Raw genomic sequence first — 18,544 nt, 5'->3', positions numbered from 1 at the left:
ACAATGTTTTCTGAAAGAAAAAAGAGGTCTTTGGAAAATAAGAGCCCATATATCAGCAATGCATTATTGTGTCTTTGTGAGTTACAATATAAAAGCTACAATAGAAGTACGCATGTTACGTAAATAGATCCCTGAAATATTCAGTGTAACTAATAGGGTGTTGAGTGGAGTTGACATCCCTCTGCTCTGGGAGTAGCAGCTGTGGAAATGTTCTCAGGAATAAAAGATGAAAAACCAATTCATCATGGAATTAACCTTGTAATCTCTCACACAATACATCATTTTATAATAGTTTTCTATTTAAGCAATGGTATCATTCAATATCTTGCATTAGAGCGGGGTGCTTAGGGATCCCAAAGAGACTGTAGGGTTACAGCCATCTTTAGAAACATAGCTTCATTCTTTATTTTCTGCCTCTCATCCACAGGTTACATTCCACTTTAATTGTATTCACCTCTGTAATACTGATAGTTGAATTTACAATCATAAGGAAAAAAATGCCTCTGTGCAAACTAATTATAATCACAGCTTGGGATCGGAACTCTGGTCAATTTAATCTCTCTCTTTTTTAATTCTCTCATTGGTTTCCACTTTTTAATTTAAGTTGTACACAATATTCCTAAAATTATTAGCATAATCGTGCAGGGTCAAATGGATAATTTAACAGATCATCCCATGAGCAGTTTGATATTCTCAGTACTTATTCTGGGAGGCATCCAAGGCTTCCTTGTGCAACTGGTAGCTGTGATGATATACAACAATGGGGATGATGACCCAACTACCCGTTGCACTTGCACGCCATTGCAAGAGGGCAATCATCCTGGCAGAGACCAGTTCTACTGAGAAGTACTTTCCTCTTTAATGTCTGGCTCTTCTCACCACAGATAAATTTTCTGCATGCAGATCTTATGTTTTACAAGTAAGTGGCCACCCACCCCCCCGAACCTTCAGTTATATGCCCCTAAAAAATTAATCATATTCAGAGACATGAAACTGTGCACTGAAATAACCCTACTGCACCATATAACTTGCAATATGGGTTGAGTATCTCTTATCCAGAATTCCAAAATGTTCCAGAATCCAAAACTGCCCATATGAGTAGCTGACATAGTGACACATTTGCTTTTCTGGTGGCTCTGTATACACAAACTTTGGTTCATACACTAAATGATTACAAATATTATGTATAAAATATATGTGTAGAAGGTGCATACAAAACATAAATGAATGTCTAGTTTAGACTTGAGTCCCATTTCCACGATATCTCATTATGTATACTGTATGTAAATATTCCTCAATCCAAAAAAATCCAAAATCCAAAACACTTCTGTCCCAAAACATTTTAGGGAGACTCAACCTATAGTAATCATTTCACCGACCCATCAAAGGATGGAAGGCTGAGTGAGCCTTGGAGCCATAGGATAGAGCTCACACCTTGTGGATGAAGTACTGGCATTTAACCTCTATGACACAAGCTATCTTCAAGATAATAGAATAATATATTAGATAATGCTGTGGGAAGGAACACAGAAATGCCCACTGAGCAGCCTGCCCTCTAATCTCAGTAATTCTGGTGGCTTGACTGCAGTTCCACAAGCCTGAAGCGGCTGCTAATGAATCCAGTACAAGTTAAAGGAAAAACTGTTGCTATTAACTGGCTTGGCTTGCATGGTCAATGGAATATTTTTAAGAGAGTCTTCAAAGACTCATCTTTTCCATTATGTTTTCTTTTCCCTACCTGCTACATTTTCAACCTGTATTTAGTTATCTGTCCTCCTGCTGCATATTTTAATATATCTGCATTTTTTATTATCATGATCATTGTCGTTGTCATCCTAATCAACCACCACTTGGGTGCAGGTGCTGGGGAAATATTTGAGTAATTTGGATTTTTACACTGTACAGGTATTTTAAATTTTTAATGCTCTATTATGTGAGCTGCCTTGTGAGGGCTTGATCCAAAAAAGCAGACTTGCAAACCAACAAGTCAACAAACCTACCTCTTGAATAATAAAATCAGAGGAACTCTGCATTCTTCGGCGTTTCACAGGAGATTTTTGCTGAGAGTCCACCATGGCTCTATATGTCATTGTCTGTAATTCATAGTCCTGTAAAAGAGAAAGAAAAATCAGGAAAGTTGTAAGCTATTTGTTCTAAGGTAAGAGTCTTTGTGGTGGTTCTGTACAAAAATATGTAACGTCAGTGCAGTTTAGCATGCTGGAGTATTATAAAAAGCTATGTAATCACCATTTAACTTATATCATTGGGGAACAAACAGGTTGTTCCATGTCGTTTTTGCAACATGTAAAATTTTTGAGTGATTAAGGGGATTGTGTGCTTAGAGGTCATGCCAAAACACTCCCTGAAATCAGCATGTTCAAAGTGGGTGGGAGCAGCTGTGGACAAAGAAACCATAATGGTCTTCAAGTATCATATGAAATTCCCTTGTTTCTGAACACAAGCTGCTGTTTCAAGAATAGCAAAATGAATGTTGCCATTCTGCATACAGATCAATGCTCACATTTTCATGAAGAATTCAGCAGACAATCAACATGGATGTAGCTTTACCTTTACTGCAGCAGAGTACTGCTCTGAGTATTTCTGACATTCATCTAGTTTGTTCTGCTTCATCTCTATTTCAGATACTAGCATCTGTAAAAAAAATTAAAAAGGGAATTTTAATATATCACAATATCAACATATGCTTAGAGGCTGACATGGGTCTGAAACAGACAGGCAGATGGGGGTAGCTTCCAGCCATTCTAGGAGTGTCACATTTGTATGACACACACCACTGGAGCACCCGGAAGTCACCCCAGAGCTGCCTAAGATAGCCCAAATCCAACCCCAAAAGGAGCTGATCTTCTCCGCTCTTATTTGGGGCCGCGGCGTGTGTTCATCACAGCCCCAGGGCAATTGGGCTGTGAGAGGCTTCAATTCAAGCCAGAAAGAGCAAACCACCACATCAGCCTCATTATTACTTCTACTGAATTAAGCTGGGATGGAGAAAGTGTGGTTCCCAAGATTGTGCCCCTAAAATGTCCAGGGGTGCTACTGACTATTTCACTGCAAGGGTACATTGGGGGCAGTCCATTTACCTTTTTAAGGCTTAGACAAGACTCCTCCCCGCCAAAACACAGGAAGTAACCACATGCTCATTTTCTGATTTGAAAAAAAGACCCAAGAGACTAGAAAAGATTAACAGTTTCCTAAATATACCTCCAATTGCAACAAAAAGGATAACTGCAACCCCTGGAGGAGGCGGGGGGGGGGGGGCACAGACTTCAGGCTAGAATTGGACAATTTGAGTTCACTTTCTTTTCATGTGGGAACACAGTTCTGCTAGAAGCTGCTGTGCCACTGCTCAAACTCATGGCAGCTTATGAGCATTAACCTAAGTTGATCTTGTACCTTCTGCTGGTTTAGCTGTTTAGCCAGAGCTTTGCTGTTCTGAGGTGGGTTTTCCTGGAACTTTTGCTGTGTTTCTTCAACTTGTTTAATCCAATTATCCAATGCACTGTAAGTATCCCTGTAGTACTTTAGTGATTTATTTATACCCTCCAAATCACGCAATCTGGGAGATTGGAAAGAAAACAGTTTCAGTGACCAAACAAAATAATCCAGCAGAAATAATCATCACAATATACTAATAACAATAGATATTTGCTTGACAGACAGTGGGGTATGGCTGTTTGAGTGCTTGGAAGAGGCAATTAAGAAACCAGGGTTCAAATGCCTTCTCAACCATTGAAACTCACTAAGTGACCTTGGGCAAATCACACTCTCTCAGACTTGGCAGAAGATAGCAGCAATCCTCCTCTGAACAAAACTTGCCAAGAAAACCCTAGGGTATGGTCACCATGTGTTGCAGCAACAAGGATATTTGCACATTTTTGGACACGTTTCATCTGCATTATTCTCTCACCAACCCTGAAAGATAATTGGGTGCTATTATTTCTAACAGTACAGGGGAGGGAGGGGAGAGAATGACGCTGACAGTGGTTCTTAAGGCTACCTGGAAAATTCCTAACCAGAAGTGAGATCTGAAATTCCTAATTTGTGGCTCAGCTTCTCAGTTTGGTAAAGAATATCTGCAAATTTTGCTGTCCTTGACAATAAAAGGTATATTAAACAGGTTGTGGTGCCCTGTTAAAAATTTTTTTGCCTTTGCACAAGAGCAAAAAGACCAATATTTTTTTCTGCACTTCAGGACCTTTTTAATACTGTATTAAAAAGTACTGTATTAAAAAGCTGTTGCAACAAAGAAGGTGCATGATCCCTGTAGCCAACCCCAGTTAGCAATCTGGCTGCAGCTCTTTGCACCAACTGAAGATTCAGGGTAGTTTAGACACCAGTCATTGTTCAGAGTGTCCACCAGAGGGCTGTCATCTCTCAGAAATCATTTTTACATCCAATCCTGTAAACTTACTGATTTGGATGTCAATTTTAGGACTAGGCAGTGGAGACCAGGGAATACTTATTTTAGGACATGCCCTCAATTCTTTGTCCTATGGGTGGTGGGGGGAGAAATTATATTGACAAATATAAAAGCATTTCAGAAAAGGGCACTGAAATCTCTGATAAATTTTCATTCACACTCTTGCATATATAGCTATATCTTTATCTGTTATCTGTAATTATATCTGTATTAACATAAACACATAGCTATACCATTATCTGTTATTTGTTTCTATATTAAATCAACCCTTTTGCAATGAACTGTTCAAATCTAAGTCAGAAAGAAAAACGAGTAAGTAATAACAAGAAGGTACTGTGGCTAGAATTATAGAATAAAGGTAAATGTTATTTATAGCTAGCTAAATTTTGTTATCTACTGACGTAATTGATAGGAAGCAGTAACATAGGAAGCAGGAAGGGAAACATTTGCAGGGAACAGTCTGTTTACAGTTACAAGCTGCAGTCAACACAAAATCTATCACTCCAAACACTAAAACACCTGACTGTTGATAATCTGCTGCCAGCCAAGTTAATTAAGTCAGAGGGAAGCAGTGTTTGCTTTATATTTATCTTCTAAGCAAAGAAAAGTGTTTTAATTTGCCATAAATAATACTATGAAGTAGTACCCTGGACTATGTGAGGCCTGAAAAAATCTTTGTTTCATTCTTACATACATGTGTGAAAAATTTAAGCAGGGATTGATAAATTGTCCCTCTTTTTATGATGTTTCTCAACTCATGGCTATTGTAATTTTTACAAAATATATTCTTCTCCTGCCAAACAATTCTGTGCATTTTTTTTTGCAAAAGTTCCAAAATGGGGGAGGGAACACCCTGCTAATTAAGTCTTGTTTTAATGGTCACGTATTCTCATTGAAGTTGGGAAAATTTGAAAGTAATCTTTACCCAGTGAGAGAACAAAAGTATATACATAAAGTGCTACTATTGTGGACCAAGCATCTGCATCTGAGGTCCTTTCCAGCCTCCCAACCAATGATTTCCAAACATCAAGATGCCAAAATACTGAACCACAGTGATGTCATAAGACATGCATCACATGGCTTTCTGCAGCTGCTTCCTTGTGGATTCCTTCCATATCATTCTGATAAAATGAACATCAAGAAACCTTCCATTGCATTTTCCTTGAGTCATTACAAAAATGGATATTCAAGCATTTTTCACTCAATTTGATTAGGTGCTCAATTACTTTCCTGCTAGTCATGCTACTTCTGCTTTCAAAGAAAATAACTGGAAATGAATTGAAAGATCCAAACTATTAAAAAAACCAAAAACAAAAAAACTGCCATTGCCTGCAAAAGGAGGTTAGGCTTATACTTAACCTACTGAACTCATGTGAACTGACAGAAAGAAATCTTGCGATCTGTTTTCCTGTATAGCACTTTGTTGGATCTCTCTTCCCCATTCCCATGAAATGTTTCATTATATTGTTTCTGTAAAGAAAGCTGTACTAACCTGTTTTCAATCTGTGAATGAACATTTTGCCACCTCTCCGTCAGCTGATCTGCTTTCTCTTTGTGCCAGTCAAAGTCAAGATCCCGTTCCTTGTGTGTTTTAAACATCTGATCACTAACTGCTTTGGCTTTCTGGAGTTCATCTTCTAGAGCATGGAACACTTCTCTTTTTTCATCAACTTCTGATCTCCATTGCTAGTAATTAAAATGTATGACAACTCAGTTGTAACAGTGTTTCTTCAAATGAACATGAGTCCTAGCTTTCTCCTGCCCAGAACCTTTCAGATATGTTCGATCCCAAGACCCACGATCCCCAGTTTGTTTCTTTCATTTGTATGACACCTTTGTTCCAGAGTGGGACCCAAGGCAGCTCCCAGAGAGAGTCAGTTAAAAAATCTTCACAACAAAAAATTAAAAATAATTAAAATCATTACATAAAACAGTATAAAATTATTTAAAACAGGATATAATTAAGGCATATATCACCACTGCCTAATACCTCAAGGAATGGGTGCAGTTGGCATGTTAGTTTTAACTGTCCAAATATACTCCTGGTAACTGTTGAAACTTGGACATAGAAATTCAATCTAGAAGAACACCCGAGCTTTGAACCTGAGATTTCAAGGGGAGTGTAACCCCATTCAACACAGGTATAGCTCCTATTCTCTGGTCTGCCTTTTGACTGACCAGGAGCACCTCTGTCTTGTCTGGATTGAATTTCAGTTTGTCTGCCCTCATCTACTCCAGTGCAGAAAAAGACTGGGTCAGTACTAAAACAGCTTTCTTGGAATCCGATGGAAAGGAGAGTGTCATCAGCATATTGGTGACTTGAGCAGAACCACCCTACTGGATATTATTTTACCCTATTATATTGGTAACAATACATAATCACTGAATTATGCTTTTTGTGGACACCATCATCATACCTTTAATGTAGACATCAGGGTCTCTATATTACTCTTGTCAGCAGTTAATGGATCTTCTTCACACAGTTTAGTCTCATACAATTTCACTAGGGCTTCAGCTCCTTGAGTGTTTTTGAGAACCAAATTTACAGTTTTTAACCTGAAACAAAGGAATAATTTCCTTAAAAACCGTTTCAAACACATTAAATTCTTCAAAATTTATTTATATGTATAAAAGTGTGTGTGTGTATGTATGTATGTATGTATATATATATATATATATATATATCTTGCTTTTCAACTCTGTAATGTTTGCAAAGCAGCTTCAACATTGGTATTTGTAACCTTATTCAACATGACATATTTTTAAAATATATAGGAGGTCCGCCTTCCCCTTCTTATATACTAATTAATGTTTGCCATTCTATCATATGTCACTACAAAATGATGATAATAAAGCGCAATAAGCTCTAAGGGGCTTGATGGCTTACTTACTTTTCTATGTAAATGGAAGACATGGAGTAAACCTGGTTCATATTTTGAATCACAAGGTTAAGCTCTGACCTCAGAGTAGGGACAGAGGGTGAACCAGCAGCTTGATTAAAAAAATCATCACATTTATCCGTGATTGTTTCCAAGTCCTCTTTGAGTCGATCTAGCTCCTTCTTCAGCTTCTGCAGAACAAAAGATAAGTGGTTACTTCTCCGACAATAGCAGGTTGTCAGATCATTACAATAATCTTCCTAATATTAAGATACATGAACAATCAGCATGGGAGATAGGAATTTTTGTATGATTTCTAGATTTTCTGAAAGGACTGAGTGGTGAAAAAACAAAACAAAAACAAACCTATTCTGATTGTATGAATGTTGCTTAGATTACTCTTTGTCAAAGGTTATTTTCAGTGCAAGCACTGGCAGTCAACAGAGTACCCAACTGCCTATTTTCTGCAATTGTTTGGGCTTCCAAGAGCACATCAAAAAGCAGTGTGGCCCCAATCTCTTACCTCTTCTTTCATTTGTGTACTCAGAAGTCTGCTTTAAATGTGAGGCCCACTTCTAATGCAAATATTATTATTATTATTATTAACCTTTATTTATGAAGCGCTGTAAATTTACACAGCGCTGTACATGCAATCTTTTTAGTTAGACGGTTCCCTGCCCTCAGGCTTACAATCTAAAAAAGACATGATACAGAAGGAGAAGGGAGTGGTGACGAGAAAGGGTAAGAGGTCCAGCAGTTCCTCTCAACCTCCGAGGCCTGGACCAAGGCAGATGGACTGGAGGGAGGGCAGGCTTCATAATGGATGGTTAATCATTATCCAGGGAAAATACATAATCACAAGTAGGATAATTGTAATAGTTCCCTCTGAATGAACCCTTTATGAGCTCATCATTATCTGAAGAAATCTATTGATATGTGTAGTGTAGAGTCACACTACACATTATGGAAACATAATGTGTAAACATAACACAGCTATGAAAGCTTGCATCGTGTACTTTGTGCATTTTAGTTGGCCAATTAAAGGTATCATTGTTTTATGGATTTTAGGTGTTATTGTGCTTTACTACACATTATGTTAAATATACAGGATGTAACTCTACCTGGTGTTTGTGGTTTTTCAAATTAAAATTAAGCACAAAGAGGGGGTGGATCTGGACTGGGATTACATTACACTGGGAGGAAAAGTACCCCATTGAATCTCTTTTTACTATCACTGTGGCATGTGTGTATGGATTTCAGAGGGGGCCTGCTTGGGACAGAAGAATTAAACAGTTGATTCTCCACTCCTGGCATACTGCAGAACTGATTCTCCATACATTTCAGTTAAAAACTGAACAGATGTAGCTGCATTCTACATGCAGTTTTACCCTGATTATTTTGTTTTGGAGAGCACATCCAAACAGGCAAGGTCAGAAGATTCACCTCTTGTTCAGAGATCCGAAACACACTTTCATGCAGATCATCTCTCTCTAGTGGGGTTCGAATCTGCCTTATCAAACGATCTTCACAGTTCTCCAAACGCAGTCTGATGTTTCGAACTTCTGAGATATATAGGTTGAAAACTGATTCCTCATGCTCCTCTGTTGAAGGAATGGCATGCATACAAATAAACTCAAGCATATTTAATGACTGTCTAATATCATACAACAAATATTCTAGCGTAACTATTTTTTAATCTTCTTTTAGAACCATCTATAACTCTTTTGCTATCTATAAGAAATACAGTGAGCCCTTGGTATCCACTGAAGTTTGGTTCCAGGACCCCCCATGGATATCAAAATCCTTGGATGCTCAAATCCCATTATATATATTGGGGTAGTACAATTGTGTCCCTTATATAAAATGACAAGATCAAAACTGTTTTTAGGATTTAAAAAAATACTTTCAATCTCTGGATGGCTGAATCTGTGGATTCAGAATCCATGGATGTGGAGGGCCAAATGTATGTAATCAACATTACTAGAAAGTAACTGTAAAAAACACTGGTGTATTAAAAATGTGGGGCAAAATAGGGAGAACAAGAAACTTGTATTTTCTCTATGTAAGTTTCTCCATCACATCTGAAATACTTTTTTGGTCTCTCTCTCAAAAAAGAAATATGGACTGTCACAAATTTTGGGGAGATTGGCATCTTCCCAGGTAAAGGAATGCTTCCCATGTATCTAAAGCTTCTCTCAGTCATATTTACCTTACTTTTACAATTAATTTAGGTGTGTCCCTTACCCTCCCTCCCTTCCACCCACCCAAACGTAATATGCACATTACTTTAGTCACAGGTATTATCACTGCATCTGCACTCCCACAATGTTTAGCTGGACTGTCTATGGTCCTTCCAAAGCTGCTTTCATAATAAGATCATAATAAAGCTATAGCAGTTGAGTCCCTTATCATTTATTCCAGATATACACACAACACATCTTGATAGGTTCAGTTTAATCGGCTTTAATCTGCTATTGCTTTCCTTTTTGTGTCAATATCAGCCTGAATGCATAATATAACACATCTATTTAGCTTCAAAAAATTGTTTATGTTTTTGGAACTTGACAATATTATGCATCTTCAGAATGGATATGCAACATTTATGACAGTAAGAATAAACGTCAAAGACATTATTCTTCAAGCATATTGGTAATATTTTTTTCAAAAAAATGTAAGATCCATTTATATTACTTTTATAAATTTTTAAAATGTAATCTAGGTGAACAAACATGAATGATCTGGTATAATATTCCTGACAAAATATTTTGGCAGAAGAAAAATATTTTTTGTGCTGTGAAAAACAAACCTACCGAAAATTCTTCTATTAAGCAACTTGCCAAAATAATAGTTGCTCCTGACCAGTGAGAATACGGTTCCAGATCTCATTTTAGTTCTGCTACTGAGATCTGAGACTGTTTAAGCATAACATGTACATTTCATTTTCAGCAAGTATGTAGAGGTATAAATAGCCTTTGTGCTTGTAATACCAGCATGTCTGAATCAGTCCTGAGTAATGTTACCAACAAAATAAAAAGCTATGGAGTCATTAAGGTAGGGTTCCCCCCCCCCCCCGTTTCCTTTCTATGTTTCATAATTGATATTCTCAGGAGCATCTGTGTCAGTGGACAACTAAATCATCCTGACTCCACAGAAAAGAGATGCAAAGGCCATTACAGCCAGTGGGCCCTTGCAAATAATTTCTCATGTGAGCAAAGGTAGACAACAGAAGACAACGGGAAACTGTAATGAGCAAACACTACACATCACAGCAGAAAAGTATCAACATTAGTAGTCCCTGTTATTTCTAAAAAGGAAATGTGCCACATTAATCCAAAAAGAAACAAATGACATCATTATCTGTAACACATTAATTCCAACCTATTATAAATATTCATTGCTTGCTCTTAAAATTTAAATGGGTATTCACAAGGGCCAAATTTTCAATTGGCCCAATTGCTCCAATCTCCTCACTCGCTAAGGACCCAGTGCTGAAGGAGAAACGTGCAGCATGTGGGTTTTTTCCTATCCCAGTCACTTCCTGAATCTCCTGATCTTTCTGTTTTTCATGCTGAGTAACTAAGGCTGCATCTACACTGCAGAAATTATGTAGTTTGACATCTCTTTAACTGCCATGGCTTCATCCTACAGAATCTTGGTAGTAGTTTTGGGAGGCACCACACCCTTTAGCAGAAAAGACTAAAGACATTGTAAAACTACAAATCCTAGGACTCCACAGAATGGAGTTCTAGCACTTAAAGTGGTGTCAAACTGAATTATTTCTACAGTGTAGATGCACTCTAAGTAAAAATGCATGGGATCAGGCTGTTAGCCTCACTAAAGTTGCTACAATATAATTCACATGTAATACAGTACAGTTCACATTTGGAAAGCTAAAAATATAGCAGATATCCTTGAGTAGCCCTGAAGGCATATGCCCTTCTTAATTTGCCATTCTCACCTCTCTCTGCAGACTTAAGGAGCTCTTGGTAGTACTGCTTGCAAACATTCACCTCCCTTTCTAGCTGTGCAATGTCAGCAACTGTAAAGATTTTAGACTCTTGACTGTCTTCCAGGAAATCATCAAAGCGGGACTGCAAGTTGCTTAAAACCTGCTGATGTTCACCTGGCAGTAGTGTCTTTATCTAGGATGTATGAAATTCAAAAGAGAAAAAATTAAAGCCTTTCTGACAGGGTACACAGAGTAACAAATCTCATCATGTTATGTAACTTTCCTCAGGTAGTATTTTAATATTCAAATATGCAGCAAGCATATTTCTGTTACAGCCCTTGTCTCTCTGGGGTAGCACATCAGAAGAAGCCTGCAAAGAAACTGTGCTTCAGAAAGCAGAGAAGTCCATTCAGCTGACTCACTAAGATGCCATGAATGCCAAGCATATAAATGAAATGTTTAAATGCATACATTTCTAAATGCCCATGTAACTGCTTCAGGGAATTCTCATTAAATTTGATATATAGATGTTTACAGAGCTACATTTTAGGTATCTGGTCCAGGAAATCCATTGCAACACTGGCATTTCCTCAGCAACTGTGCCCAAAGCACCAAATATAGAGCTTTCTGCAACCTCCACCTATCCTACACAGATAAACTACAGGTTAACCTCCTCCCCCTTTATCTGAAATGTTTAGGACCAGCAGTGTTTTGGATTTTGTTCGGATTTCAGACCTGTACTTTCAAGTATTTTTGGAAATGGGATCCAAATCTAAACACAAAATTCATCTATGTTTCATGTACACCTGATACACATAGACTGTATATAGTTTTATACAATATTTTAAATAATTTTGTGCATGAAACAAAGTTTGTATACACTGAACCACCACAAAGCAAAGGTGCCACTATCTCGAGCCACCCATAAAAAAAGTTGTTGTTTTTGGAGTGTTCTGGATTTCAGAATTCTGGACAAGAGAAACTCAACCTGTAACAAATTTAGTCCTACAAAACAAAATAGTACAGAATTTTGTTTGTGTGGCTGCTATCATAATTAAACCCCCACAGTTATTCCTTTCTGCATCATAGACTACCTGGTCATGCAGATTCTGAGTAAGTGCTGTTATAGAAACCTACCGAAGCAACATTACTAGCTCGAACTGTTTCAATTTCATTTGTCAAGTAGTGCCAGGAGACCACACTTTTCATGTTTACATGCGATTCATGCCACAGAGCTAGGACATTCTGATATTGCTGTTCAATTCTGAAATGCACAAAGCAAAAGAGAAAAAAATGGGCAGAAATTAGTGGTAAAGCAGGAGAGTTAAGAGTGCTTGTTATGCATTTCCTATACAAATACATCTCAAAGAAAGTTTTCAAAAGGAAAAAAAACATCACTTAGAATATTATTTTTTGCATGTTCATACCATGCAAATTCATACCTGCTTGCAGTGTCTATTGCTTCTTTATTGGGTGGAGGAACAGTGAAACATACGGAGGGAACCATAGCCTCATTACCACTTGGACTAATCACTTTCCATTTTGCACGATGAGAATTACTTGCCAGCACACATTCATCATCTTTGTAAATGGTTATCTATTTATTAAAACAAAAGACCAGAAAATCTGAATATTCCAAATGTTCCTATACTATTCTTACAAAGCATTTCTGAAAATGCTGTTTCTGAAAAAGTTACAGTAGACCAAAATGGCTGAAACAAAACAAACAGTGAAACCCTCACTCAGGAAGACACGTTGCTTTCATTATGACACAGATTTCCAGTAACATATCATTAATACAACCTCAACTATCTTCTCACAGCCACAATCAATTTGAAGAAAGCCAAGGTTCCCACCTCAATTTGTCTGTAGTCACAGATGGCTTTAATGGGGATGGATGTTTTGAGTGGATTATCTGGATTCCTTGGCTTCAGCTGAACTACTGCCTTTGCTCTCCCAACAAGGCCTGCCACTGCACTCTTGTACTGCAGGAGTTGTTCTTTCTCTTCCTAAATTCAATGCAAAAGAGGGGGGAAACATTAACAGCAGCTGCAACTGAAAAAAAAAATCTTTTCAAACTATAAAATGTTTCCTACTGCTATTTTCAGGGGCTGATAAAAGATTATTCAAAGCACCAGGACAGAATCTAAAAAGTAATTAGTAGTCTCAAATAATTATTGGTCATGTGTTGGAAGTGGTTAACATCTCTTGAAAAATGGTCTATTTGAATAAGCCATTTTGAACTGATTTGGGCCAACCAAATGTCTCAGTTTTCAATAATAAGGGCTAAGGGGGAGAGGGGAAATCTGATTACTAGGCACAGTTTACATATTTATCTGTACTTTGAAGTCCTCTAAGTAACAAAATCTCATCATTCATAAAAAAGACATATTTAGTCAACTAGGGGGCTATACAGACGGGTGGCTAAATGTCACCTCTGTATGCCCCGGATCGGTGCCGCAGCAGTCGCACACTGCAGCAGTGATCCGTACCCCAAAAGAAGCTGCTCTGAGCAGCTTCCTGGAAGGGGCGTCATTGGTGCACTCGCGCACCATGATGACACCCCTTTTGGCCAGCGCAACTTAGGCACTCTGTGCCACAGACGCCATCATGGCGTGTGCCGTATGGACGGGCACACACCATGATGGTGGCCAAGCAGCAAAAGTAGGGCTGGGGGCGTGCGGATGCTCAGCCCTAGTTCAGCCCTACTCTGCAGTCAGGCCGGCACAAAGTGCCAGCCTGTACTACCTTTCAGTGAGACACCATGCCAGAATATATCTACTGTTGCCTAGCTGACAGAAAACTATGGGTAGCCCTCTATATGTGCACAAGCCCATGTATTCAACTGAAACGGCATGTCTAGTGGACTATGGCCACTGTTCTGTTAATCATAAACTGAACTTCTAGTAAGGTGCCCCAAGCCTATAATCAGTCAGTTATTGATTTCCTTCACTTTGGTTCAGTTGTGAAAATGAGTAGAAATGGTCTGGTTCAGAATACTAGCCAACAAAATTAATGATGAAAGATTAGGGCAGAATTTAGGACTCTAGAAAAAATTATGCAGAGTTCTGGATAAGAAAATTGTTTAGGATATAAGCATCTTTATTAATTTCTTCTGAAACTAGAATTATTATGAAAATTACCAGATTAGTTTCTTTTCATAAGTTTATCATACTTTGAGGTTTACCAGCATTACTTCTACACCTGTGGGAAAAAGTGCAACCACGTCAATAGAAAATGTATAGGTGAAATCTGATAGTATTTTTGTATCCTACCATGGACTCTTGGATTAGATCTTCCAGTTTATGAATACTGCTGGACCTGTCACAACTGTATTTTCGATGTACAGCATCTCTTAAATTCTTCAAGTAATCTGCAGCCTCTTTGGCATCATTGAAAAACTAGAATGAAATATACATTTTGGATGTAAAAATACATTATTGTGTAAAAAGACTGTATTTTTGTCATTACTTAGAAGTGAGTACAATATTTTGAAGTCCAGGCAGACAAATTCATAGTGTAGTATATTTCTATACCAGAAGCCTCAAATGTACCTTCCTTCTTTCCTTGGGGTCAAGCAGATGGAGCAAAAGGAGCAAACAGACCGCTGGTAGGAATGGCTTTTTGCCACTCCTTTTGTGCCCAGGTTCGGGCCACTTTAGGCAGCCTCAGAGAGGTTTGGGGACCTGTACTGTTTGAATACCATGCCCCAAAGTGCCCAAAAGGTGCTTTATTTGATCTGTCTGTTTCAGGCCTTTTTTCCTTTCTTCCTTCCAAACCAGAACTCCAAACATGCAAGTGCTACCTCCCACCACTAAAATTATGTTTGGAATAACATGTGAATGTTGCTCAATATGCCAGAAATTAAGACATTTAATGACTGGTGTTGAACATGCAAAAAGAGGAACTATTTTAGCTTCTGACTCATTATTCAAGAAAGTAATGTGCTATCACTAAAACTGCTGTTTTCATTCTGTTATTTCCAAGCTTTGATCCTCTCAAAAAAATCTGGCAGAACAAAAGAAAACATGGTTGAGTGTTCTCTACTGTTGTAGCATAGTTCTTTCTCTTCAGCTCAAAAGAAGCAGGAAGGTGGGGCAGAGCTGATATTTAAGCTTCCTTAAAACAATTGAAAAAGAGGAAAAAATAAACCGTGAAAGTAACTAACTGTTTTCACATGATGTAAGTATCAAAAGGAACTTGATATCACTTTCCATTTAAACCACACACAAAAAATCAATGCGAAAAAAAGAATTTAAACAAGCACAGTGATCAAGACAAAGCTACACTAGTTATAAATCTGGTAGTTCAGCACAACTGTGCCTTTTTTTGTTTTACACACTTGTAGCAGCACAAGGGGGGGAGGTGTCCCATGAGATCTCAATATTCTGATCTGTTGTAGAGTCACTGTTCTGTCAGACACTGAAGTATAACAACAACAACTTTTTCTTGCTGTTCCTGTTCCTAAGGCTGAAATTTGTAGATTTTAACCATGTGTTACATACCTCAAAATATGCAGTGTTTTCTCTTAGATGCTGTTCAACACATTGACAAAGCTGTAAAATCCAGCTCCACTGGGTTTGCATTGCAGCTCGATAGGCCTGGATATAGGTAGGGGAAAAAGTAATATTTGGTTGTGCAGCAGCAGTTCAAATTAAAAAGAAAAGGATAATACAGCCAGTCCTCACGCTGCCCCTGCTCTTCCACCTGCCAGCCTGAATGCTTTCTTAACAGTAGAAAAAAACATAACATAGCAGCTCCAAAAACCAGAACCAATTGTATTTCTCTACAAATTTAGTAAAGCCTTTTGAATTTAAAGATATTGCTTATTAGATTACATGCCATTCTAAACCTGGATGTCTTGGGAAATATTTGTTATATTTCTGCTTTGTTGACAGAGCAATTTCTTTGGCCAGCAATATTTTAAATACTGCTAATTCAAAAATCCTTGTAAGAGTCAAAAGTATCTCTCTCTCAAGCCAGCAGATGGCGTTTCCTCTGTTCAAAGATGACTGCCAACTATATTTGTGAAAGACCCCATACATTCTGGAGTTAATATAAAGGAGACAGATATTGCTTATCTGCATGTTTATAGAAGGCTTAGCAGGAGTGGCTTGCTGCAACATGTATAAATTAGTAGGAAAATATCCTGTTTGTATAAAATCCATATTGCTGCAGAACATAACCCACGTAACTATCAGCTCTGAACATGTCAGACAACTATGGAACCAATAGCCCCATCAATTAATTTTGAAGTCTAAGCCTACCTATTGAAGCCAACACACATTTTAAAGTAAAACAGATTACTTATAATATACAACTTGACTAGACTCCAAAAAATAAATCTAATGTCCAAACAACATCTGAGGTTTATGAGTTAGAACATGTGCCTGCACTTCACACCCTTAAAAGGAAGCACTGTGATGAGACCTCTGCAAGTGGAAACTCCCAGGAAATTCCCTAATGCAAAGAAGAGCAGAACTACTGCCTTGTCACAGAATACAAATTTCACTGTCATTTTAACATTTATGAGGTGTTCCTTCTTGGAAGTGGAAAGGATTGGAATAGACTCTCCTGAAACATGGCATAACACCATGAATAGGAGGACTCTGCATTGCAACATTTTGTTGCAGATTTTACTTGTTTTATGCTGTTAACAACACAGCATTCTGTCGTCACTTAAATACTAACAAAATTGGTGAAGCACAGGTCTTCATGAACTAGAGCGCACTCCATCAATTGCAGAGAAGTTGGAAGATTTATCTGCGCACAGGTACATTGAACTGTGGGGTGGAGGGGAGGAGAATTAACAGTAAAGCCAAAGGGACATGAAATGCAATGTATTACAGTATGTATGTCACATATCACTCCAAATATATACAATATGATAGTAAAGATTCCCATTTCATTGATCATATTCTGAAAGAGAAGCATGGGGTTAGAATATGCACTCACTCAACACATCTATATATTGTGTCAATGCTTCATAGAGAATCATGAAAGCTCTGTGTATCTACCTTTTCCTTAGTAGTGCTTAACAACCTACCTCAATTGTTAATCTGGCAGGGTGGTTTTCAAAAAGCAATTGTTCTGCTATTTCCTGAACTGATTTAATAACATCTTCTTTCCGATCAAGTTCTCTCATCAGTTCCTTGCAAATAAAAAGATAATTCATTTTAGAAGTCCCAGTCACATGAGAAATTTAACATTTCCTTTTGAATATATTAACTATGCTTACTGCATGGTATTCCTTTTTCCTTGCTATGTTTGTGTTTCTTTCACTCCAGTCATATGCAACCTCCTCCTCCTCTTTTTCATTCAACCATATGAGTTCCCTGGTAGCACGTGATACAAAATTGTGAAGGGTGTCAAGGTGTCTTTCCTGATTTCTTGATGTATTCTTGGAGAGATAATAAAATGTTTAAATAAAAATTGCATTTATTTTACTATCAAGGCAGCATACATCTTAAAATCAGATGTCCAAGCAAGGACCTTACCAAAAGTTTTGCATATTGGCTTTCCAGTTTGTGCAATTTTTCTGCATAGCTGAGTTTAAGGGGAGCAGTCATTTGCATCTGTAGATAACAAATTAGACAAAAACACTTTTAAAAACGAGAGATGGAGAGTGAGAGAGAGAGAGAGGAACACATGTAGGCCCATCTATTTTATGTAATGGAAGAAGAAGAAGTGGATAGTGGTGGTTGCAGAAAACATAACTATTATCAAACTACACTTACCATGGTCATATCCTACATTGATACTCACTCACTCTATCTCTCTCTCTCTCACACACACACACACACTCCAAAAAGCAACTTACCACATTCTTATTCTTCTGCATATGCACACGAGCTCACAGACCAACATGAAACTTACTTACAGAACAACCATTGATATCTACTCAGCAATAAGTTCAATTGTGTTCAGTGGATCTTACTCCCTGATAGGTGTGGCTAGGGTTGCAGCCTAGATAGGTATATATCATCAATCTCTGGAACCTAGAGGTACAATCAGTCAAAGAAAAAGACTGACAAACCATCTGTGCTTAAACTATTTGTTCCATTTTTAAAAAAAAAAAAAAATCTGCTTTCATCAGTAAGAAAGCTAGATTTCAAGCCAAACATCAGGGGTCAGTTCTATGACTCCCAGAAGGGTGGCTGTGATAGTATGTGGCCAGCAAATATAATGAATAATCCTGTGACATCTTAAAGATTAGCCACTACAAGACATCTTAACATGGGCACAGTATAACATAAAAACATAATACATTTTTTGGGG

General features: G+C 37.8%; 1 protein-coding gene across 1 annotated transcript in view; it reads right to left on the bottom strand.

Annotated features, from left to right (window-relative positions):
• The window catches only part of DST (dystonin), a 407,480-nt gene that overhangs the window by 172,466 nt on the left and 216,470 nt on the right, over positions 1–18,544 (bottom strand). The window contains exons 14-29 of the mRNA XM_042457373.1: positions 17,764–17,841; positions 17,505–17,666; positions 17,313–17,417; positions 15,772–15,867; positions 14,542–14,667; positions 13,123–13,275; positions 12,709–12,863; positions 12,404–12,530; positions 11,276–11,459; positions 8,761–8,918; positions 7,330–7,508; positions 6,856–6,994; positions 5,931–6,124; positions 3,412–3,574; positions 2,569–2,652; positions 2,001–2,108 (exon numbers count right to left, since the gene is read on the bottom strand). Coding sequence (XP_042313307.1) covers positions 2,001–2,108; positions 2,569–2,652; positions 3,412–3,574; positions 5,931–6,124; positions 6,856–6,994; positions 7,330–7,508; positions 8,761–8,918; positions 11,276–11,459; positions 12,404–12,530; positions 12,709–12,863; positions 13,123–13,275; positions 14,542–14,667; positions 15,772–15,867; positions 17,313–17,417; positions 17,505–17,666; positions 17,764–17,841 — 2,211 coding nt within the window. The remainder of the gene's footprint in view (positions 1–2,000; positions 2,109–2,568; positions 2,653–3,411; positions 3,575–5,930; positions 6,125–6,855; positions 6,995–7,329; positions 7,509–8,760; positions 8,919–11,275; positions 11,460–12,403; positions 12,531–12,708; positions 12,864–13,122; positions 13,276–14,541; positions 14,668–15,771; positions 15,868–17,312; positions 17,418–17,504; positions 17,667–17,763; positions 17,842–18,544) is intronic.

This window comes from Sceloporus undulatus, chromosome 1 (genome assembly GCF_019175285.1).
Source record: "Sceloporus undulatus isolate JIND9_A2432 ecotype Alabama chromosome 1, SceUnd_v1.1, whole genome shotgun sequence".
Lineage (NCBI taxonomy): Eukaryota > Metazoa > Chordata > Lepidosauria > Squamata > Phrynosomatidae > Sceloporus > Sceloporus undulatus.
This window is presented reverse-complemented; position numbering and strand designations above follow the sequence as displayed.